Source organism: Raphanus sativus, chromosome 4, assembly GCF_000801105.2.
Source record: "Raphanus sativus cultivar WK10039 chromosome 4, ASM80110v3, whole genome shotgun sequence".
Classification (NCBI taxonomy): domain Eukaryota; kingdom Viridiplantae; phylum Streptophyta; class Magnoliopsida; order Brassicales; family Brassicaceae; genus Raphanus; species Raphanus sativus.
The window spans coordinates 10,378,354-10,403,162 of record NC_079514.1 but is presented as its reverse complement, the minus strand read 5'-3'; the positions used below and the strand labels follow the sequence as shown (position 1 = coordinate 10,403,162).

At 35.6% G+C, this 24,809-nt stretch overlaps 2 protein-coding genes across 4 annotated transcripts; one reads left to right on the top strand and one right to left on the bottom strand.

The window, feature by feature from the left end:
- The first annotated feature begins 9,713 nt into the window (after nt 1-9,713).
- LOC108832409 (ubiquitin-like domain-containing protein CIP73) lies at nt 9,714-14,046 on the top strand. 2 transcript variants are annotated; one of them, XM_057009673.1, is made up of 16 exons: nt 9,714-9,907; nt 10,273-10,407; nt 10,538-10,655; nt 10,835-10,915; nt 11,035-11,147; nt 11,234-11,311; nt 11,390-11,491; nt 11,583-11,652; nt 11,739-11,902; nt 12,125-12,289; nt 12,368-12,433; nt 12,528-12,651; nt 12,760-13,029; nt 13,225-13,544; nt 13,627-13,710; nt 13,817-14,046. In XM_057009673.1, exons 2-16 carry the CDS (start codon nt 10,306-10,308, stop codon nt 13,823-13,825), a joined length of 1,866 nt encoding a protein of 621 aa, XP_056865653.1. In that variant the 5' UTR covers nt 9,714-9,907; nt 10,273-10,305; the 3' UTR covers nt 13,826-14,046. The 2 variants fall into 2 exon arrangements, with proteins under 2 accessions (XP_056865653.1, XP_056865654.1); XM_057009674.1 differs by having other exon boundaries at nt 9,715-9,907; nt 13,633-13,710.
- Nucleotides 14,047-14,739: 693 nt separating this feature from the next.
- On the bottom strand, nt 14,740-18,165 carry LOC108830116 (homeobox protein knotted-1-like 3). 2 transcript variants are annotated; one of them, XM_057008830.1, is made up of 6 exons: nt 16,184-18,165; nt 15,939-16,059; nt 15,638-15,828; nt 15,352-15,483; nt 15,130-15,266; nt 14,740-15,022 (listed from the first exon to the last, which is right to left on the bottom strand). In XM_057008830.1, exons 1-6 carry the CDS (start codon nt 16,850-16,852, stop codon nt 14,983-14,985), a joined length of 1,290 nt encoding a protein of 429 aa, XP_056864810.1. In that variant the 5' UTR covers nt 16,853-18,165; the 3' UTR covers nt 14,740-14,982. The 2 variants fall into 2 exon arrangements, with proteins under 2 accessions (XP_056864810.1, XP_056864811.1); XM_057008831.1 differs by having other exon boundaries at nt 14,740-15,014.
- Between the last annotated feature and the right edge of the window lie 6,644 nt (nt 18,166-24,809).

The window sequence follows — 24,809 nt, the reverse complement described above, 5'->3', positions numbered from 1 at the left end:
GTATCAGAAGTCTAATTTATAGCTGAAGAGGATGAATGGCATTTCTGTGATTATTGAGAAAGTTCGTGACCTTTTTCGGAAACTTGGTTTATGGGGTTTAATTGACTTAACCATGGTTAGTTAGTAGAGATTGGGTCTGGGTTTTTTTTTTGTTGTTTATCAACTTGCCCGGTTATTGCCGTCTCGGAAAAGAATCGGATTCAGATCTAACGGCTGAGATTGAGATGATTCATCAGAGTGTTTTTGTGGGCACTTGCAGTGGCCGCCACGTAGAGAGATTCCAGAAAAAGGTCAGCTTGCTATTTTTACGAAAGTACCCATGAGAACTAGTATGAATTGAAATTACGTAGGGCCAAGTTTTCATTTTCATTTGTCCCCAGCAGTCCCACAAAGCCAACCTTTTCTTGAAGCTGATAGTTTTTTCAATTTTTTTTCTATATTTATCTTCTCACAATTTATTGCTTGATGTAATGGTTCTGAATTTCTGGTTGATAAAATCTGTAAAAAGAAATTAATTCTATGCAATTTTAGTAATTTAATTTGAGGAATTTTGATTTGTATGTTTATGTTTAGGGAAAGGAAAACAAAGCAAATCTAGCTGTTTGGTATTTTTCTTTTTCGACCGAAACAAAGATCCAGCAACACATGTCGCGTAAATCATCAACCCCCACCACAATAGAGAGCGTGTGACCCGCAATACGTGTATAAACTTGCTTCCAAAATGCGCCCACGGTTTCTTTGAACTAACTGTGGATTTGTATATATCTGATTGGTATGGAAATATAAAACAAAAATAAACATAGATAATGTTCAGAAGTATCTTCGAGTTGCAACTTCTCACCTCTAATAAAATGAGTTTAGCATATATAACGAAACAAAGTCAAAACGTATTGAAGTGTAGGAAGTAACCTTTTTTCTAAATGAAAATGAAATATTAGCTTCATATTTCAAGTTTGTTAGGTTGAGTGTGTGGCTTATTAAAATGCATGTGTTAAATTTAGTCGAGTTCTTTATTCATTTGGGGGTATATGTTTTAGCTTCCTAAATTCGTCTATAGTTTGATCGTAACAAATATAAAGAGAATGCTAACTCTCAGTCTACAATAATTAGAATCTTCTTTGTTGTCATTCTTACTATTTTATGGCAAAATGTAGGTGCTTTCTTTGACAATGTGTCTCCAAATTATAAACCTTGCAAGGATACAATAATAGCAACTATGCATTTCCATGTCCAGCCCAAAAAGAAAAGAAAAAGTCGTATCCAGCATAAAAAAATGCGAATAAGTTGACAATTTGTGACCATGATGATCTGAGATAGAAAATTATATTTAAATGACAATTTGTGACCATGATAAACCCAATAGAAAATATGTTCAAATAAAGTATGAACGTAGGCTTATTAATAACTAGATAGACCGGCTTTGTGGAATTTAAACTATATTCAAGCTTATGAATCGGTCTTCGAAATTGTGCCGTGGTCCGTGACTCCGTGGGTTTTCTTCTTGGTTGACAGATCGAACCATCTACGTGCATATTATTGAAGAAAAAATAAAGAGCTATTGGAGATGCTCTTAACTCGTTATTAAGTACTTTCAAATGTAAACTTGTAATTATTCATCATCTTTTGCAATAATGTTATTTTCAGAATATTAAATGTGAAAGTTAAAATGCAGTGGTCTAGCGAGAGAGTGAAATGAGCACATGGTGGAGATGAATGATAATGTTCCCAGCTGTGAGGGAGCGTGATTCTAAGAGCATCATTATCAATGTGCCTTAAGGTTAGGGCCCTTAGCATATTATATTAATACTTTTGTGTTTAGGCACTTTGTTAAGGACAAATGATTAATGTTAGATTATTGGTGGGATTTGTATTGCCCCTTAGTAAATTTTAGAATATGCCTCATAGAACTTGTTAACCTGATCATTGATTCTATGCTACCTCTTCTTAACACAATAATGAATACGCTTTTCACCATCCTCTCCTCCGTGAGGACTTGCTGCATAATAGTCAGCCACCCGTTGCCAGAAGGTCTGCGACTTCTGGTCATTGCCAACAATAACATTTTTGGAAGTGTTAAGCCAACCACTGATTAGCACTTCGTCATCAGCAGGGGTCCATTTGCGTCGAACAACACGGTCCACTGGTGTGGGTACTAGTGTGTCTACAGAGTTTTGGAAGCTGGATGGAGGGTTTTCTGATTCTCCTAAGTGAACACTAGAGTGAAAACTTTCATAAGGAAAGTCTTCACGGGCAACACTGCCTTGTTGACTGTAAAGAAGTCCTACATAATTAGAGGACTGAGCATGAACATTTCTTCGATCCATACCAGTAAGAAAAGAGAAGAGAAGAGATTTAATAAAAGGAGAAACCCTTATGAGATGATAGAAGAGAGGAAGTAGCTATGTATATTTATAACCGGGATGAGATGGGTTAATTAATAGGAGGAAGTGTGAGTTATTACTAACCACAAACAAGAAACATCAAATCTGAAGTTATTACAGTTTTAAAAACCTATCAACTTTCGTAACAAGATCATTTCAATTTCATTTGAAACTAACTTTACTTAACTTAACTAAACTCAAACCACGGAAGTGCTTTTAATATACAGCTACCCATTAACCACAATTGTACTTTTCACTGCAAATGGTTGGTGTTGAAACTAACTACACTTACTATCACTAACATTACATTCAATATTATCAGATTCGGGTTTGAGTTTAAATAGATTCTTATAATTTTTAATATCAGATCAGAAAAGCCGTACTTTTTAAGAAAACGAAGCGAAGGGGAGATTTCGAGATGGAGAGATTTGGGGATGTGAAGACGTTTGTGGATGACGGGACGACTCTGAAACACACCGGAGATTTCGAGATCGGTTGGAGAGATCGGTTGGAGATCAGCTGCTCATCGCCATCGGAGATATCGAAGAGGATTTGGGATTCAGAGCGGTTGGAGATCACCACCTCGGGTCACGAGATATCAGGGCTTCGACACCGGAGATCGGTTGCAGATAACATCAAACGCCGGAGATCGATGGGAATCGCCTTCGCCTTCGTCTTCGGGATTTTCGAAAGAGATGAACAAAACAAAGAAAATAGACGGTCTTCGATTACATCTCCAAGCGTATCACCTGCTGCCACGTAGCCCAGAGGGACGAAGCAGAAATGCCTTAATTAAGGCCCGTTTGCAACGTCCTTTACTCTTTTTTATTTTTTTTAAATCCAAAACAGCGAAGGAATCGGCCCAAAGGACGCCGATAATGATGCTCTAACACCACTACGTGTCAACCTGTCAGGTTTCGTGGTCGTAATAATATTCTTTACCAAAATCTATGGGGAAAATCCACTTACACTCTTTTTCTAGCTTTTTAACCGTCAGTCCTTTTTGGGATTTTTAATTTAGGCATTATCATAATCCGTGTAAAGTAATGTCAGCTGATTTTTCAGAATATCAAAAATCATTATTTTTGTTAATGAACTGAAATACAGTATTGTATGACTCTAATAGTTATATATTTTGAATTTATATTTACGAATAATTTAATTAGTTATTAGTTGTAGCAAGGATTACTTTAATATATTTCTATTTCTACTTCTAAAATATAGATTGCTATTTTCTCTTCTAATTATAGATGAAGAAATAACATTTTCTATATTTAAAGATCTATATTTTAAATAAATACATTAGAACAAAACATATTTTTATTATGAATTTTTTTTATTTTAGAGTAAGGAAAGACATCGGAGATCGTATGACACAAATGTTTGTTGAAACAGTGTCTCTAATAAGTTGGAACAAAACGGACGGGTTATACCGTTATAATAATCTCAATTTTGATTGGGGTTATTACATAACAAGAATACTAATGTTGCAGTGCTTTATGTCCGGTTGGCATATTATTATTGTATATGATATTAAATAAGTTTTATACACAAACGATACATTTATCACTGCTATGTTAGTTAGGTTGGAAGGTGAGTAGAACTTAATTGTATATTGGAAGGTTGGAAGGTGAGTAGAACTTAATTGATACTGAGGCTGGTTAACGTAGGAAACATCTATAGGTTAGTAAAATAAGATGGCTAGTTTGGCTACTACCACCTATTTCAATTAATTATATTATTGATAAACTTATATGTGCAAGCTAGACAAATGTGAAAAACAAGTTAGACCATGAAAATATAATCATTTTTTAGAAGAATAAATCATTGAGTATCCGGTCTCTTCAATTTGGTGCATATTACCTGCCAGTCTTTATTAAGAAAGATTAGTTAATTGCAAAGAGGTTAAGCTTCTTACATTGCTTTAAGTTCCAACTGCTGGTCTTAAAGCTATCCTCGCGGCCTCAGGGTCAAGTCACATGCGTCTAGAATTTAGACTTTTCATTGCTATATGACTATGCAAAAATTATCGTTGAGTAGTTAAGTTTGACGTTGACTCAGATTGGCATTTGGCAACCGGAGAAATATGTACTCTACTTATTCTACATGTAATTAATACAAACATAAGTAAACTAGTACAGAGAATATGTTTATACATGCTTGATACTATGTTAATACAGTATTTTGGTTTGGATTTTTTTCTTAATTGGTTGCAAGTATTTTCATGTTAAAAAAAAGTATTTTCATGTTATTGACAAAATAAATAAAATAGTCACACTGCAGAGCCCAGTGTTATGTCATGTTGGGCAAGTACTCGAGGGACAAGCATATCTTTTAAGCAACGGCCTAACCATGACACATTCGCACGTATGAAACTCATCAAGATACACGGCATCCTGGAAAGAAGCCAAAAATGTTTTTTTTCCTTCAAAGGTGATAAGATTCTGGCAATAGAGTCGAGATATAACATGCGTCATGTGATTATCATCGTTTGTTACAAGCCAAACAAAATTCTTTGGTGGCTTAAGAAGTGTTTTGTTGTACGCCACATGATTATGCTCTATTTTGTTTAGAATTGTGATGAAAATGTGTTTTCAATTCTTAAAACCAGATTATAATTTTTATTCTAGTAAATACGAATAGTTAATGATATGTTGGGGGAGTGGATTAGTGGACTCCAGCTAAGCGGAAAAAGCCAATTAGGTGATAATTGTGAAGCCCAAAGCCACCGCTCACGGGAGTCTAATCATGTCACCATTATTTATTCATCGAAACTCGCATTCCCCCTATCATATCAACACTAATCTTTTTTTTTTTTTTCCGTCTTGAAAATTTTATTAAACAAAGGCAAGCCCAAAAAGAGAAGTTCATCCGAAACATACAGAGCCCAAAGACCCAACATACAACTAAACCCGAAAAGGCAGAAAAAACAATGGGTCTACAAACCCAATTAATCGAACGACGCCAATCAACACCACGCGTCCAAGAACGATGCAAAGCAATCCACGTATCCTTCATCCCCGACGAACGAAACACGCGTCATCGTCGTCACATCGAAACCGAGAAGACGCCGGTGAAGACTTCCGGTCACCGATTCCCGTCATCCACTGGATCCAATCAGAGAACCCCCATCTCCGTCAATACGCCGACGACAACCCACCACCAACAACAATATTGGAGATATATGGTCCTCTCGGCCAATCATCCCAGCTAAAGATCACCGTTAAATAAACGGCGCTTCACCGGACCACCTCGTTGGCATACGGCGAACCCGCATCCAACTTCGTCATCACCACCCCTTCCACCGGAGAGCCTCATCGAGAAGAATGGAGATCTCATCCTGGAAGCGGGTTTTGGAAGATACCAGAGAACCACCGAGAGCCGGCCGTCAATACCAAAAAGAAAGTGACGACGTCAGAAGCAGAGCCGGACGACCACCATAGGAGAGCGCGTCGCCGGAGACCAAAAGTCAGATCACCACCGATCCGAGATAAGTACTACGCTATATACTAGAGATAAAAAACGAGAATCTGGACCGACGGTGGCTAAAAGAGCCCACTCCGTCGACCGGCGTCGGAAAAACAAGTCTGAAAGTTTTTGAAGATGGAAAAGTTATTCTAGAGAGAGCTTCGTATAACTACGAGTCTGTTGTAGGGGTTTCAATTAATCTAATTTAGAAAATCTCTACGATGAGTGGGTTTTAAACAACAAAAGCATATTAGTAACCATAACCATACAATTAATTTTCAGGTACAAAGTAGAAGTTGGTTCAATCTGTAGGATAGTAAATGCATGGATATCCCGAAAATGAAACTTTTATCATTTTACTTTTCTGTTTTTTTCTCGTTTTTAAATTATGAATATTTTCACATGAAATCTCTTAAGAACGGCTTGGTTGAGGCCTCTATTTACCAGCTATTGTTTGTTGCGCCTGTCCTGTTTAGAATATTTCCAAGAGTTCACTCTATTTTTTATTCTAAAATAGAGTGATTCTATAATAGAGATGAAGTTTACTTCAATGGTGAGTAAAAAATAGAGTGATGAACAAAAAAAAACAACTTACTCTATATTTAGAGTAAACCTATTTTTCACTCTGTTATAGAGTGAGAAATAGAATACTATTGTAGCATTTCTTACACTAAACTCTATTTTAGAATACAAAATAGAGTGGAATTAGAGATGCTCTTAGACTTAGATCAAGTCCATGTTTAGTTTTTATTTTCTTTCCTCTGCTTCTTGTTGTCATTGTATTTTTTGTCAAAAATCTGATAATTGGTAATAATATCTTTACATTTTTACAAAAAAAAAAATCTCTTAAGAACTTCCCACTAAAAATGATTTATAATCTGTAAACCTGTCGCACCTTTTCTAAAAATCTGATTTTAGTTGTATGTCCATATACTAGGTCTGTTAGGATAATTACCGTTGTTCCATCTTGATTTAAATTAATGTTATCATCATTTCTCTCTTAACTGTTTGGCGTGTGGTTGATTACCGTAATTCCAAGTGTAGGAAACTATCAAAACTGCACAAGCTAGTCTTAACGTTACCATCCCTCCAGTTCTTTTGGACTTGTATTAGCAGCATTCCTGGGAGATTATCATAACACTACTACTGTTAACTATATAATATTTTGTATACCAATATAAAACTAGCAAGATATATATATATATATATATATATATATGCCTGAGATTCTCTTAGAGGCTAACCAAGTACATGGATCAAAGAATGAATACATACTAGGATGTAAAATACTTTTAGTATCATCTCGTGGGCCACACAATTTCGTTCGAATCAAACCAAAAACCATATTTAGATAAGTTTGGCCCAGACTTAAATAGCCCAAATGTTAGACTCATATAGTTCGGTCTGACCGTGTTGTGTCATTGATTATTTTGGCAAGTTTTTCATGTATATTTGACAAAATTGTTGAATGATTCAACAACACAAACTGTAATTGTCATATGAAAACGCGAATTGGAGAAAAACATACAAGGCAAAGTGCATTAGTTCCTTTGGGGTTTATAATGCTGTTGCGAAATACAAGGTACCCTTGGGGTTTATACAAGGTTTGTGTACTTCATGTTGTGGAATTTAAGCACAAGACTAAAATTTGATGATTTTTGAAACATTTTTCATTTTTTATGATTTTTGAAACATATATATTATTTTGCCCCTGTTGGCAGCTTAATATGTTTATGCCATGGTCCAAAAGTTTATAGATTTTTTTTTTCTGAACTGAGAATCAACTCTATTAAACTAGAAACACAAAGTTGGATCCAACTTATTACAAGGTAAAAATATTTTTAAAAATACTATATAATATTTACTATATTTCTACAACATTATTCTTAAGCCAAATACATTTATATTAATAACAAAACTATCATAAATTCTTGACTTATATGGTAAAAATTGATGTCAAGAAAAAAAAAAGGTAAAAAACTTAAATGAGATGATTATTAATGATTTTATTTTATAAAATGATATTATTTATAACATAAACGTTAATATCTCAAGATCTTAACTTATTTTACCAACTTTTTTTTTTTAAACTACTCTTATCATATATTAATTTATTCTCAGTCATTTAAATTTATATATTTTTATATTATGGCGAACTGAAGCAATCTCGGTGTAGACGCAAATTTCTTTCAAACAGAAAAGGTAGATGGTGGACTATCAAGCTAGAAAGATGAGCTTCTTGTGATTTTTCGGCAGAGTTAAGCCATTCAAGTAGGAGCAGAGAAGCCCTTCATGTGGAGGGGTAGTTTGACATCTCGCCGAAGTCTGAGACCAAACTTTCTGGCTGTAGGATGCATTGAAAGAGAAAGTGATCTCTTGATTCCAGCACAGTTTTATAAAGCAATCAATCTGGGTCGCCATTGAGACCTCAATTGATGAACCTATCTCTTGTCGGACAACGATTCAAAGTGAAGAGCCAAGCCAAGAAATTGTGTTTAGGAATACTTTTTTTTGCTCCAAATAGTTTGAAACCAATTTATTTGGGAGATGTGGTGTTTGAAAAGATCATAGACAGCTCCTATTTTGTACTTTTCCAGTGATTTCCATCAACAATCCATTCAAAAATGTCTTCATCTTCGCTGAGCACAAGAGTCGATAGGTGTGGCTGAACCGATAAATTGATTTTCCGTTCGAGGAAATTGCACTAATCAGTTGCCGTTTGAATTGATGCTGCCATGTCTCGCTGATACAGGAACTCCCATTCTTCTAGAGATGATAAGAGTCAAGAAATCATTAAGGTGACCAGACGGTGACCAATTGTCAGTTTAGAAGCGTGCTGAAGAACCGTCACCTTCATTTTAAACCATGGGTACACTATTTCTCTAAGACGCAACAATTTGTTAGCCATCACCACAATCTGTGTTAATTGCAAGCATAGAAGAAAACATTAGAGTTTATCATTTTTTGTCAACTGAAAATTATATTACACTGATAAAATGCATGTTTTACACTCTAAAACCGGTAAAGAACATATTCTTTCAAAAGCCAATAAGCTAACTAAGTAGTATTGTCCACAAGAACTACACTGAGACCAACGAACTTACAAAAACTTAAAATAAGGCAAGGAAAGAACCAAGACACTAAAGACTTATGTGAAATAAAGCAAATATTAAGAAATTAAAACAAATCAAAATTAGGAGCCGAAAAGAATCAAAGGCGATGAAAGTTGAAGCGGTGAGAGCATAGCTCCAAAACAAATTCCAACAAGGAATACGAGCAACATTCAATAAAAACAAACTTCATCTAAAAGATTATGAAAAAGATGGATTTCCACTCGAACAGTTAACAAAAAAATATGGTTAAACAAGCAACTGGTTAAAAATCAAACGCGATTGAACTAAAACTCTACAATCTCTTACTTGAAAATCTGGGGAGACACAATTGATAACCTAGAAATTACCATTCTTGTCTGATATTGATATTTTCACTTTAAAATATATACAGAATCTCTGCAAATTAATAGGCAACTTACTCTTTAGTCTTTACTAATGTGCCAAATGAAATAATTCTCTTTCTTTTTATGAAACAAAATATTTTATTCCTTAAGCTCTCGGATTCTGCAAAAATTAAAAAGAAAAGATCAAACCTTATTTCGTTATTTTTTTTTGTTTGTTCAACTCTGTTGAGTTATTTCGCTAATTAAAAATAATAATTCTCCGAAAAATAATATATATATATATATATATATAATTTTAGTTGCCAAATTAGCATATTATTTGTTTGAGAAAAGCTCATAACTTAAAATCCTTTGACTCACGTGAGATAACAATATATAGCGGAGAAAGAAAGGGCAGAAGAAAAAAAAAAGTAAAAAACCGAAATAATAAATATCTAAACAGGGGCGCTCACTGTCCTGTCCTCGCCGCGGAATCGCCTTTCGAGCCTCGAAGAGACTCTCTCTTAGGGTTCTTAGATTCTTAACCCAAATCTCCTTCCCGGGCCTTCCCCTCCTGCCTCAGCTGGTTCCGATTCTCTTCACTCTCCGATCAAGTTTCTAGGTTTTTGATTCTCCTCCCTCCGTTGATTGTATAATTTCATTTTCTAGGGTTTAGATTCAACTCTTCTCACCGAATAGCATATTAACACGCTTTGATTGGAATCTCGTAGCTATTGTGTATTGTTTAATCTGTTCTAGAAGTTGAGCTTTGCGCACTCGTGTTTATTTGATTATGATTATGATCACATCTCTCAACAAGTTTTCTTCTTCGAGTTTAGTGTTTTGACCTGAGGAGATGAAAAGTTTCTCTGACTTTTCTTTAAATTAGTTAGAAGAAAGTGTTGATTTTTCTCTCAGTATATGATGAGTCAGTTTTAATTTTGATCGCAAGTTTGTATTTTTTTGGTTGTTATCGGCTTTGTTTAGGATTCTTCTAGGTTCGAAGGGTTTTTTGAAAGGATGGCACACAGTGGCAACGATGAAGTTATGGCCAGTGCTATGGTTGAGATCAATATCAAGACTTTGGATTCTCAAACCCACACCTTACGTGTCGATAAATGTGTAAGGCTTAATACACATTTCTTTATCATTATTTCTTCTCCTTTTATACTATGAAATCCCTTTCTTTTTTTTTTATTCTCAGTCTTTAATCTATGATAACAATGTTTTTTCTTGTTTCATTTCGATTCAGGTCCCTGTTCCCGCTTTGAAGGAGCAAATTGCTTCCGTTACTGGGGTTGTTACAGAACAACAACGCTTGATATGTCGTGGACAAGTAATGAAGGATGATCAACTCCTCTCAGCCTATCGTATCCTTCCTTCTCTTCTTTTCACCACTTTTGCCTTGCTTCTTTCTTAGAGCTTTCGTTTTTTATTTGTGGACCCTAGTTTCCTCATGAGTTTGTCCAACCCTTGGTTTCGACTTCAGTGTTTGTTAGTATCGTGTAATAGCCTCTTGTTTAAAGTTCTTTAACGGTTCCCACTTTAGATGTTGAAGATGGCCACACTCTGCATATGGTTGTCAGACAACCCATTCCAACATTATCCGAGAGTTTAACTGGCAATGCAGGTTTGTTCCAGTTTCCCCAAAATTGTTCATAATCATCATTGAAACTCTGCTCTCATGTTAGTTTTCATTTTCTACTGCATTGTGTGAGATTCTGCTAAGTGTAGATTTTGATTTTTCAGCGGCTGATCCTGCTTCGAGTGCTGGTGACCACCCGAGCAGTCAACGATCGCGAGTTTTAGTAGGATCCTTCAACATCGATCAAGCAGATGGAGTCTATTCAGATCTTGGTCAGGTGGGCCCTCTTTTATCTGTTTCTGTTTTTTGTACGTGTTGGATTAGGTGTGAGCCTTTTCACGAGCTATGTTTCATATCTGGCAGATTGTTTCAGCTGTTCTGGGTTCACTTGGGATCTCTAATACAGAAGGTGGTAATGGTATGGAAGGAATTGATGCTATGGTAAGGGCCTATAATATCCTGTGAGTTTCTATAATTCATTTTGAGATGTTAGCGACTGACGTTTATTTTATTTGCCAGGGTCCCCTTCTTGAGAATCTAACTCGGAGTTCTGGAGCGCGATCTGTCACACCAAATGAGGCGGACCAGACATCTACACCCTTGACAACTTCACAACCAGCTGTACTTCATTATTTCTCATGTTACACAATTTTTGCTAGTAAGATGCGTTATGTTTAATGTTCATGAGAACCCTATATTTTTACCACTGCAGGTGATTCCAGATTCATTGTCAACCTTGTCCGAATATCTAAATCATCTGAGACAAGAATTTGCTGCAAATGGTTAGACTGATTCTAAATGCTTGGTTCTGTGTTGAGAACAAATCTCGAGATTCTAACAGCGGTACTGTTTTTTTTTTTTTTTGCAGGTAGCAATGCTAGTAACTTGCAAGATCCTGTAAATTCAATGGGCAATGTGCAAAGTTCTGCTTCTACTACTGGAGAGAGTCGGATTCCTAGGCCATCTCATTTGGCTGAAGTGCTGCAATCAACAAGGCAATTGTTGACCGGTGAAGTAGCAGATTGTTTATCTGTATGCCCTTCTCCTTTTGTCTTCTTTCCCATGAAGTCCTATCTGAATGCCATTTCTATCTATGCTTAGCTTGACCAGTTTTAACCAACGTTTGTGGAAATTATTGCATCACTCTGGGGTTTCTGCTATATTTTTTGAACCGACTGACTTGAACTGGCATTGGGTGGTCAAAGCTATGGAAACAATAATAACTATTTAGTGTTTTGTATCTACCTTCTGCAGAATCTCTCAAGGCAGCTCGTGGATCATGTTAATGTGACGGATCCTTCAACCCGAAGGCTGTGCCAGTCAAACGTGCTTCAGTCAGGAAACCTCTTGGAGAATTTAGGCATTTCGCTTATGGAGCTTGGCCGTACCACCATGATGCTCCGTTTGGGACAAACACCTGTACGTATACTTGTCCTACATATCATGAATCTGTTCACTCCCATATATTTATAAGAACGTTGTTATCTTAAATGTCAGGATGATGCTGTTGTGAATGCTGGGCCTGCAGTGTTCATATCCCCTACAGGGGGAAATCCCTTGCCGGTCTGTCTCTTTGATTTTTTCCCTCTTCTTTAGCAGTGTGTACACTTTTCCTTTTCACTCCTTAACTTCGTATCTACCTTACTAATTCTTGTAGTCACACTCCTCCCGGATGGGGACGAGTATTGGAGGCGTACAAGCAGGAACTGCACATTCTAGCCCTTTCGGTGGACAATCAGTTACCTCTGCCCCTAGAAATATTGAGATAAGAATACGCACAGGTGCCGTTCATGCACTTTATTTCAAAGTTTTTTCCTTCTATGTTGAAAATCTGCAGATCAAGAATTTTTTCTTAGACCTTATAATTGGATTCGTCGTGGTTATATCAGGATCTTGGATGCCCTCAAATGGGACCAACCAGAGAGAAGAAAGTAATACACAACAAACCCCTGGACAGTCGGTCCCTACTCCACCCAGCGGCACTACTGATTCTGCACCTTCAGTGCGAGGGCCATCTGAAACTCCTCGAAATCCTGTGGCCTTAGTTATACCAGTTGTTGCTAGATATCAACAGGTATCAACAGGATTAAATGGTGTACATCAGACTGTTGTTGAATCCTCCAGGCAGCCACAGAGTGCTAGTACTCCAGGAAGAGAAGGTACTTTTTAACACGCCTTCCACTATGCTGCTGATTTATTTGTTAAAAGTGTCGTCAAGAGGAAACTGTTTTTTTCTTTTCCGTAGTATGTTTGATTTGGCGTGGTGCTTAGACCGGGTAGTTTTTAGGTTGCATAAAGATGGATAGGCTGTGTCGTAAACATTTTGCTTCTCTTGACTTGTTCAAAACATGTAGGTGATAGCAGTTCTGCTCCAGGCGCTCGAGGTTTCGCTGAATTCAGAAACAGAATCCATCAGATTATGAGACCCGTATCTAGTCGAGAAGAGCCTCAGGTGGCAGAATATTCATCTGCCACAGCATTAACGGAAACAAACGAAGCAGTTTCAAATGCTGCACAAGTAGAGCCAGCAACAGGGATGGATGAAGGGAATTTCATATCAAGTGTTCTTCAGCAAATCATGCCATTCATATCTCAAAACGTCCCTTCCTCAAGCTCAGTCGAAAATGCAGGCAGAGCCAGCAATAGCAATAGACAGGCCTCCTCTTCAAGACAGGTACTTCGTATCTCCACTGTTTCACCATCTTAACTTGTTGCATACTTATTTTGAATGAGTTTTGGTTGTGGATAATATTGAGATACAGGAGGGGGAAGGTGCAGAGAGAGGGGAACCAAGTCGGAGACCTGAACCACCGTCATCTCCAGAGTCAAAACGTCAGAAGGTAAAACTCAATAGAATGGATTAGTAAACTAACGATAGTATTGAGATTTGTTTTGGTCTACGTTTTATATCATAGACATTATGATTTGATAATGTGTGTTTTGCAGAGAGAGTGAGAGATTGGTGTCGCAAAAAAAAAATGAGAGCAAGAAGGGAGTGGGAAGCACACACTTTTTGAAGAGTGATAGTTTTTTTTTTCTTTTTGCTTCTTTGGTTATTTATTCTGAGCTTTTGTGATTCCAGAGATGGTTTTGATATTTCAATGGTATTTGGGTAGGATTACCTAAAACATTTCCATTTTATTTATTTATATAAAATTATGTTACTTCCCACACAATTTAACTGCACCACAATATAACTGCATTACATTGGGTTTTGAAAGCTGAAGAACAGTGTAAAACTTCCATTATTAGCATGAGTCTGAGAACAGTGTAATAACTATGGTCTGGACCCCATAAAGTGTATGTATTGTTACATGGATAATATATATTTTCGTTTGATACATTAACTTGGTTTGGCTGTGTTGGTGGTACTAAATCAGCTTCCATTGGATACAGAGGTTAGTAACAAGTACCTCATACACTACACTTATGGATGTGACTGTGATATGAAGGTAAGATTTTGAATTCTGCTCGTCATTTAAGAACAAGAGACAAAAATTTAATAAATACAAACTTGAGGACTTGCCAGATAACGTTAATGAAGATGGTGAACGAAGCCACGGCAAACATTCCAAACTCTAGATCATAGAGGGATAGAAATAAAGCTTCTTTTGAATAGGTATCTTATCTCAGTGTTGACCACATCTCTCAAAAATACGTTTGTGCGGTATATAAGCCTTCACAAATAAAGGCTTATTCTGCCATATGCTACTTCTTCAGTTTAGTACTGGTCTCTACTGGATTTTTTGTTGTACAATTCAGAACTACAACAAATGCATGACGACTATATAGCTAGTGTGGTTCAAGTACACTAGACTAGTCACATAATAGTGTGGAACAAATCAAACAAAACTTGAATGGAAATCATATGACAGCGACAACCTTTTTTTAACTTTTGGGATTTGTGTACTTACTACTAATAAACATATGGCATAACATAACCAAACTGCGAACTATGTTGTAATTGCACAAAAAGTTACTTTCTAATACTGTCCCCTCTCTTCTATATAAGCCCCAACTTCTTCTCCTTCATTTGAACCCCTAAAAAACCTTTGCTTCAAATCCCAACCAATCCAGCTACAATTCACTTGATAATATATATATGTTGTTTCCTACGTGAAACGCTCTCTTCCGCTATTGTCACCTGCATTGCTTTTTCATCCCATGCACACAAAAAGAGTTTCAGACTTTGAGTTGAACCAATTAGTTTTTGGTTATGTCTTTTAAGACGACGATATAAGAAGTAGCAGTATACATACCTTTTGCGTTTGTTCTTCAAGACAGTAGAAGAAGATGGATTGCTATGCCAGTTCCTCTTTCTCTTATTGATGAACCAATTGTTTATTTGCTTTAGCTGCAAACCTGTCTCCTGCACCAACCTCGCCTTATCTTCCTCCTGACAAATGCTCATTGTTAGTTAGTACTTGGGAGTTGAATTAAATGGAAGAAAAAAACTAATGAGAGAAAGAGAGAGAGCTGACAGTAGGGTAAGGCCATTTGGAATGAGATTGCCACCATGCTTTGAGAACAGAGGTTGTGTCTCCTGGTAGCTTCCCAGCTCTTCTCTTCCTCAGTATCTCCTCTCTTATGTCTACTATCTTCTCCTTGTAACCCTGCCCACATTCATTCAAGTGTTTATTCCTTCGCAAATAGTTCAATCCTTATAAATAAATACTATCTGCTTCCAAATATATATATATATATATATATTTTATAAACATATTAAACCAACAAAGTTGTTAAATTAGTTTTTTGCATAGTACGTACCTGTTTGAGTTCATGTTTGAGTTCTTGTCTAACACGTTCCATCAAGGATCTCTCGCTCTCAGTAGGAATCAAAGGACCAAAACCCAAAACATCTAAGCCTCCTCCTCCATCGAACATATTAGCATCGCTCTCTACTTGTTCATCTTCATCGTCCGACATTGTTGCTCCCATTCCTTCACCAGGAGACACTCCTATCTCACCAAACAAACAACACCAGACACGGTTTAATCATAACCCGACAAGAACTGTAAATAAAAAATAAAATAAAATAAAAGAACTTGTCTTTTTACTAATGACAGACCGGTTAAGCTCTGAAGAGACTGCTCAATCTCCCAACAAGCCATCACAGCTTCCATCGCATGAACACGCACGTGCTGTTGGAGTTGCTCTTTGAAAGAACACAGAAGCAGAACATAATGCGTCTGCGTTATAAAACAAATCAAAACACACACACACTTATTAACATCTCTTGCATACGATTAATTTCATTTAATTAATATATTATAATTTATAATTATAAAAGTTTTCATATTTTTTGGTTGTTACCATGAACTGGTCAAGCTCTTTGTCGTCGCCGACGAGTCCTTGCCCGCCGGCTCCTAGAGTCGAGTACTTGGCGATGACGTGCTGCGACTGCGCAAGCTGAGCGTCGATCCTGGGAAGCTGATCGACCGGGGTAGCGATTCTCAGACACGCGACGTGCGCCGACAGAAGCTGCTCGTACAGCGGATGAGAGAGGATCTCCGCCTTGTGCCTCGCATTCTGCCAGCTCACGACTCCATCTCCTCCTCCGTCGTTCTTGTTCTCGCCGCCGCTCATCATCTGCTCGGCTCCTCCTCCTCCTCCGGTTACGTCGTCGATGACGTCTCCGACGACGGCGTTGTTGTTGTTGTTGTTTCCGGTTCGTTGGAGGAAGGAGGAGGAGCGGGAGAGCCACTGATTAGCGGCGATGGCGGCGGCGGAGGAAGGAGAATCGGAGCTGCTCGCTGCGGTTGCGTTGTTGGCGGTGGTCGTGTGGAGGTTGAGGAAGTTGTTGTTGTTGTTGTTGTTGTCGGAGCGGAGAAGAGCCGTGTTGAGCCAGTTAGGAGGCGGCGTCGCGTCGTGGAAATGTTGTTGTTGTTGCGGAGGAGGTTGAGGAGGAGGGGGTTGGTGTTGGTCGGTGAAGTGATTGAAAGAGAGGTCTTGAGAGAGATGATGATTCTGATGAAACGCCATCGTTTCGTTTGACTTTTTTTCTTTCTCTTTCTCTTTCTTTCTTTTGTTGTGTTCGAATCTCCTGTGTGTCTGAGAGGGAAAGATAAAAGGAGAAGAGAGGAGAAGGTGAATCTCTGCTTCTATGACGATTGTTTCATATGTTTCTATTATCACATAAAACCTTTTTTTTCTTCTTTATTTAATTCGAAAAAAGTGACAGAGAAAACGTTTATGTGTTTTTATATATATGTAAGGGTGTGCAGACTCCACAGAGCTGAGACGAGAGCAAGAGACTAGACCATTTATTCTCTCTCTTTTTTTTTTCTCCAGACTTGTTTCTGCACAAAAATGTTTTATTTTGCTTCTTTTTTTTTTCGAACACCAAAATGTTTTATTTTGCTAAGAAAGAAAAAGTTGAATTATTCTTTAACACTATACTAGACCATTTTCTTTCTCTCTCTAATTTCCTCTTACCTCTCGCTAAACCAAATCTCAGCCGTAAAACTAGATTCCAGTCGATGGGTGGGCTTCCACAGTCACCGTCGGTCCAGTTTTAAGCTTTTCCCGTTTTCCTTTTCTTTTCTTTTCGGCTTTTCTTTAGATAGTTTGCATGTTTGTTTTTGATTTTACTGTTCTAGTATCGCACCGTCTGGTGGACGACCGGCTTTGTTTTTGGGACCGTGCCGTCTCCTTTGACGGTGGTAGCCGACTTCTGTTTCCGGAAGTGAAGGCTTACCTAACTTCGTGTCTCCGGCGTTTCTGGTTCTCTCAAGAATGGGTAGTCACGAGACCGACAATTTGTTAAAATTCTAACGGTTTGGAGAGATCTTGACGACATCGATTGGAAGCTCTCCGACGGGTGGAGATCGTTTAGCGAAGGCGTGGTGCGTGGTTTAATGTTTCCCGGATGAGATCTCGTTTTGACGATGGAAGATCTCTGGTGAAAGCTTTCCGGTGTTAGGGTGGGTGCGGTGATTTGTCGACGGCGTATTCCGACGAAATATCAGTCGCTTTGTTTTTCTCCGGCGAAAATTCCGACTTTTAGATGACGACGTTATGGTTGGCTGACGCGTGGTTGTGGTTCGTGCGAACGGTAGAATTTAACGCGTGGACGATCAGGGGAAGAGATCAGGATGCGTGGAAGGATGCGTAGTTACTGGTTTGAGCTTGCGGCCCGTTTCGATAGCCCTTCATGTTAGACTTATATCGTTTTGTAATCAGATTTGAATGGCCTTTTGTTTTTTCGGTTTGGGATGAGTCTTTTTTTAGGTTTTGACTCTTAATAAAAATATATCAGACGGAAAAAAATAAAAGAAGAAAAAGTTTGTTTCTCGATTTCCAATCACTGTGGTCCACATATAGACTTTTTTTAATTAAAACAGGTGATTAATGAATAAAATAGAAAGATTAGGTCACGACAAAAATGTAATTAAAGAAGTAGGTCGTCATGGACTTAATCTAGGTCGCTCATTGCGAGTGACGATTGGATTCATTGAGATCGGACGGTGGAGCAAGGTCGTCGAGAAATAATAAATGTTTTCTCTTTTTAAAAAGGAGTTGCTACGTGTTGTGTTTTCAGACGCAACGTATCCGGATCCACGGGCGCGTGTCGTTCACGCTCGAGTTTAGACGCCGGATGCACAAACGGAACTGTAAAATACGAAGTATCTTAAAAGAAACAAAAGTACGTAGTGAGCCTCTTCGAGATACTTAATCAGCTTCATTGTAGTTGACAAAAAAAATCAGCAAGTTTTCTTAATTGTATCGTCTCTTTGAACACATAAGAATATCTGATCTGTTCCCTCGATTCATACGGTTTACTACTATATAGCCTCGGGTCCTCTGGAGGAGCCAATTCAGTTTAGAGTCTCTTCAGTTTGACCATCATGCAAATGTTCTTTTATTATGATCAATGACAATATTATTGTTTATACAATGTCCGCACGTAATCTATTTTTGCTCTACCTCAAATGATAGATTTTGAACTAAGACCATCTTAAATCCCCTAGATTATATTTACAAAGTGATTTTGTCACATGTCCTCTTTACAATCGTTTTTACAAAAAAATTGTGACATGACTATTAAGATTGATGACATGTCATATGGTTAAATATGACATAGACAATTACATTTAATGCTGATAAATTTTTTTGGAAATCTTTTAAAAATATGACAATAACTCATATATTACATTTAATATTGATTTATATTTTTGGTAAACTTTGTAGAATATGGTAATAACTCATAAATCACCACTAAAATAAATATATTCAAATATGACATTTTGAATTTCGAAATATTATATAATTTTACTTTATAATTATACAATTTTTATTATCTAAATTTTTCTAAATTAAAAAAAAAATAAAATTTTAATCGTAATATCATTAGTTTCTTTTAGATATCTACAAATTATATAAATATTGTTTAGTTTAATTTTTGATAACTATACAATTTTATATGATTTTTAATAATTTTGTACAAGTTGATTTAATACATTTAACCAAAATAAATATATAATTTTATCTAAGATTCTAACTTTATATATAAACATATATATTCTTAAATATAATTTAAAATAAAAAAAAATTTTTCTTAATTTTATGCTTAATTAAATGATATTTATATTAGTTATTGGTCAAAAATAATAAAATATATAATATTAATAAATTACATTTTTAAATATAAAATTTAACTTTTAAACAATTTATCACTGCACATGGTGTAGGAAAACACCTAGTATTACTTTATAATTTTATATATATTTTAATATAAAATATAATAACTATTATAGAGTTAGATTTGTTTCAATGGATTATTCTATATAGAACATAATATAGAAGAATAATATCATTTTATTTTATTTTATAATAAAAAATAACATTCCTCTATATTTTACTTTATTATATAGTAATTTTATCGTAGAATAAATCATTTGAGTAAATCTATATTTATAACAGAATTATTTTTTTAGAGTGAAATATAAAAGAATTCGTAGGTCGTCATTGGAGATGTTTGTAAGACTTTATGATTGTTGCACCAATGAAACTTCCCAAAACAAATTTCTTTGTACAGAATTATCTTACTAATACTTTATTAAAATTCACAATACAGTTAAATCGCAATGCGAATATGTTTTCAAAATTTTATATTCTCCTTTGATAGCGTAATTACAAGCAACACCATCTTAAAATGTCTCCACTAATTGTTCAATCATTCGATAAATCGTTTTATTATATTCATAGTAATTGTAAAGGTCGAGCCACATGTCATCTTACCCAACCAAACAATAGCCGAGGTTGTCCCTAACCACACGTGGGAAGGTATGAATTTAACCTCTGTGTACCTGGGATTCAATTTTTGTAAGTTTATATAGAAATCTGACCCGAAACATGCACGAATCGCGTGAATATATCACGTTTGTAATAAAACCTGTTCATGTAGTAAAAAAATTCAAAACAAAATTTACGTCAGAATTTTTTTACCTTTTCAGATGCATGTACACCAAACAATAGTTTTTCATATATAAATCATATGGTGTAAATTACATTGAATTTATATCCTAACATGTATGTAATCAAACAGTTTAAATACAAACCTCCGGGCTGAAAATGCATGATTAAATGTTCTTATTTATATGTTTAGTACTTTTCTTTTTATGTTTTTGATTGAGTGGCGATACTTTTTTGTATTAACGTTTGTATTCATATTCAAGTTTGAGTGTGGATAATGACGTATCAATAAAAATATGTTAATGTTTTGATACGTAAATTAAGCAGCTTGGTGATATACTGATATTGCTGTTAACTGTTTTTACGAGTCCTTGATGTTAAATTTGATCAGTATTTTGCACCCCAAAAGAATCAGATCAATCTATAATTAGTAGGAGTAATCTGTTTATTTCCTAGGAAGGGTATTTTTGTTACATCTTTGTAAAACTAAACATTATAATCTCAAAATTTAAAAACTTTAGTGCCGACGACGAACAAGTATTTTCTTGACCACGACTAACGTTTTTCTCACGTCGATGTCGAATGACTTGCGGCTCTCTCTGATGTGTCTCCCGCCCCACTCTTTCGTTTATATCCTTCCTCTCTTTTTGGTTCTTTTCGAAAGAGATCTTATCGTTCATCTTGGTTGCTCCAACTTTGATTTTTCGTCTTTTTATTTAAATCTAAAGGGTTTAAATATTGCAAAATTCTCCATTACCCTATGAAATTCTACAAGTGACTCATACCTAGGTCTATTGAAATCTGTATATTTAAATGCCAAATGGATAATGGCAGAAAATTAACAATTCAAATCTAGTATTAATAATATAATAAGCAATCCATTGGCAAAAATAAATAAATGTATAAGCAATCACAGAACTAATTAAAAGCCAACCCCGTAAAGGTTGGAGCGTGCTTTCCACGTCACTCCTAGGAGCGTAACGGAGTCACTACTGAATTGCTTGTTCTACGGTTCCTTTGTTAACTACACAACTCACCATTACTTTCCCTCTATGTAACAGCAAGATAACTGGTTGGCATAAAGCCATGAACCGGAAATAACCAGTAGTAAAGCAAATTAAAGAGCAAAAGAGAAAAAAAAATGGAGAGAAAGAGGGGACCATCAATCACGTCGTAACTCCCGGCCAAAACGAAAAACACGTGTCAATACGACGTTGCCTGGACCACATATGGTCCCCCCCAAAGCAATAGCATGCGTTTCGGGATAAGAGAATCCCAACCGTACATCTGGATCGATGCAACCCGAATAAAGAAAAAAGAAATAAAAATAAATTACTTTAGGAAAAACCATAGATACGACAAATTATTTTTAAAACTAAATAAATAAACGTGGGGACCAGTCCTAGATTTTTTCAGACTTAGGCTGACAGCCGCCGGCTTAATGAAAGTGGACGGCCGGATTTAACCCCAACAAAGTTAAAAATATTATTTCTTTTTAACGTTTTTAAAATTGACGAAATAAAATTATTTTTAAGAAAGAAATAAAATGGAAATTTGGGGACCACATAGCGCGTGGGGTCTACTGACTGGTGAGGGGAGAGAAGGTGTTTAAGTAGCCAACTGTTTACCTATCTCCAAATGGTCCCCTGCCTAGCTCACACTTAAAATTCTTATATAAAAACCTTTTTATTTCTTTAAGGTAAAATCAGTTTCGTTCTGACAAAAAGAAAACATTTCCATGAAAGATTTCAAAATTTATTATCTATTATATCTGACAAAAGGGAAATAGTACTCTAATTATTTCTACCTTCAAAAGTATTTACCAAATAATCGTTATAGTTTTATACTATTAAAAGTTGGTTATTTGGACATGTTAATTTTTCTTAAAAGTGCTTGATAAGTTTGAAACTTTGAACAAAAAGGGTCTTGTGTTGGTTCTAGTTTGTGTGTGAGACCTAGGTTCACAGTTCACTTAAGAGAGGTGGTTTACGTCTGTGAACAGTGAACTAATTACAACTTTATAAGTATTACCAAAGGGAAAACAAATAGACCAGCGGATCAAAACTTTCTGGTTAATTATTTTACTTTCTTTAATCTTCTTTACTGATTACCACTTTTGTGGTTTGTTGCAGTTTCATTGTAGTTTTTTCTTCTAAATTCTGTTGTTGAATGATCGTTAGCAAGTATTGATAATTTGTAACATCATTATTCACTATGATTAAGTTATCTGTAAAATTACCAAAATAACTAAAAGTAGAAGTTGTAAAAGGCAAAAAAAATAGAAATCATCAAAACCGAAAATTAAATTACCATGAAAGAGTTTAAAGATTGATCGGTTTGTCTATGTTTCAAACTAGAAATGTTGTTAGGGTTTATCCAGAAACACATATCATCCAACTCAATCTTCCTTGTTTTGAATTTTATCCATTTCAATCTTCACATCAGAGATATAGTAAGGTATTAATAAAAATTCGAACAGTGACTGAATAAATTGCTTTGCCTTTGATCATTGCGTTGCAACCGCGAGAGGCTTATAAGTCCTTTACTCTTTTAATGGAAGTGTCTTCGTTCAAGAATAAAAATTGGAAGTGTGTCATTTTCACAACCTTTTGATCCTACTTCTTTCTTTTTATCTAAAGCTGAATACATCCACACAATTTCTCACAAAATATAACGAAAATATCACTAAATTTACAAGTAAAATATTATATTTTATATTTACGATAAATCATTCAAACGCAAAAGCCAGCAAAACACCTCTGTAACATACTATTTTACCTTTCTGAACAAAAAAAAACATACTATTTTACTTACTATGTAACAGTGAGTGCATGAAACTAAAAATAGTAGAGAAAGTTCTCTATATTTTATATTTATATGTGGATTCTCGCTACTCGAGATCTTACTATTTAATTTTGTTTGAAATGTTCCAGTTAATTTTATTTTATTTTATTTGTTCCAGTTAAATTACTATAACATGAACTCGTGGTTGTAAGATATATATATTGTGTTTGTGACAATCCTAACTTTAATGTTCCTAGGATGCACATGAAACATATCATAATAAAAGATCGGGTTAACCTGAGAAGGTTAAATAAGAAAAGTTGAACTTAGATTGATTTATGCGATGTACAGTCTCATAACTCAAATCATGCACAAATTCCTCAGAATATCATGTGCCTCCTGAAATGTTTCTTCACCTAGTTCAAGAATATGCATTGGTAGAATAATTTAGTGAACTGACAACTCTCACTCTCTTTGTCATCGAGGGAGCCCTCTAGTTTTATTATTCTTCTCGGATGTAGTGGTGGTGAGGGTCGGATCCAAACGACATTTATAGTGGATGTACGTACAATTGGTATAAGGAAATAAAAATTAATAAAATGGTTAACTTGGACCTCAATCTGAGAGTAACCATCTTATAGATTCATTATTTTACTTGGATACATCATCAATATATAGGAGGAGCGAACGGCATCTAAGTTTTACTAGTCGAATCAACTATCAGAGATTACATGTACAATTCTTTAATTTGTATAATGTATTTGTAAGAATAAAATGAATGAAGATCTGAACTAATCTGCCGACAGTGGAGGAACCTATAGCATTTTGCAACTGGTATTTTGTCAAACGAATTAGCTAAAAACTTAAAAACAGTTGGGAAGAGATGGGAACGAAGTGTAGCTAATTGGCAAAGATTTCTAATTAAACCTGGTTGATCTATACGGATCAGAAGCATTAATATCATTTGATGGGTTTTAACGACAGTACACACAGACACTTATATAGTCAAAGGGTCAAGTCTTACTCATGTTGGTCTTTATTCATTGCAAGATAGTATACAATATGACAACATGCATCTATGCATATATATTGCCGACATGATACACATCATTATAGATATAACAGAAATGAAGCAAAATACATGAACACGGAAAATAGGCTGAATGCAATGGAAGTTAGCGCAAACGTATAGTGAAATTTGTTTGTAGTTTATCAAATTTATAACTAAAAATTGAAGTCTATCATAATTCTGACACGCCCAAAATATTTGTTGAACACTAAAACTATAGATGAAATGCACTGAGACATTTTGTGCGAATAATGTACCTTGAGACTAGATCACATTTCCAAAGATCTTGATATCTAACAAATCAAACTATCTTTGATACAAATACCATACTCTTCAACAATAATACCCATTCCCATCTAATTAAGCTGATATCCAAATTGATTGATAGTGCTCAAATGTCTTCTATATTATATTGAATTGCTCAAATGTTTTCATATTATATTATTATTTATATTTAGCATGTGTTTGTCTTTAGTTTAAGATAATGCGCAACAAAATTGTTGAGCGTGAATCCAGAAATAAACAGTTTTGATTTGAATCCCGACATTATTGATATTTTGATTCGACTCCTTTCTCACGTTTAGGGTTCTTTCCAAAAAGTTAGATGCAGCATATCTATGGTTCGACTTTATCATTGTATTATTTTATACAAATTTAATCAATGAACCAAAA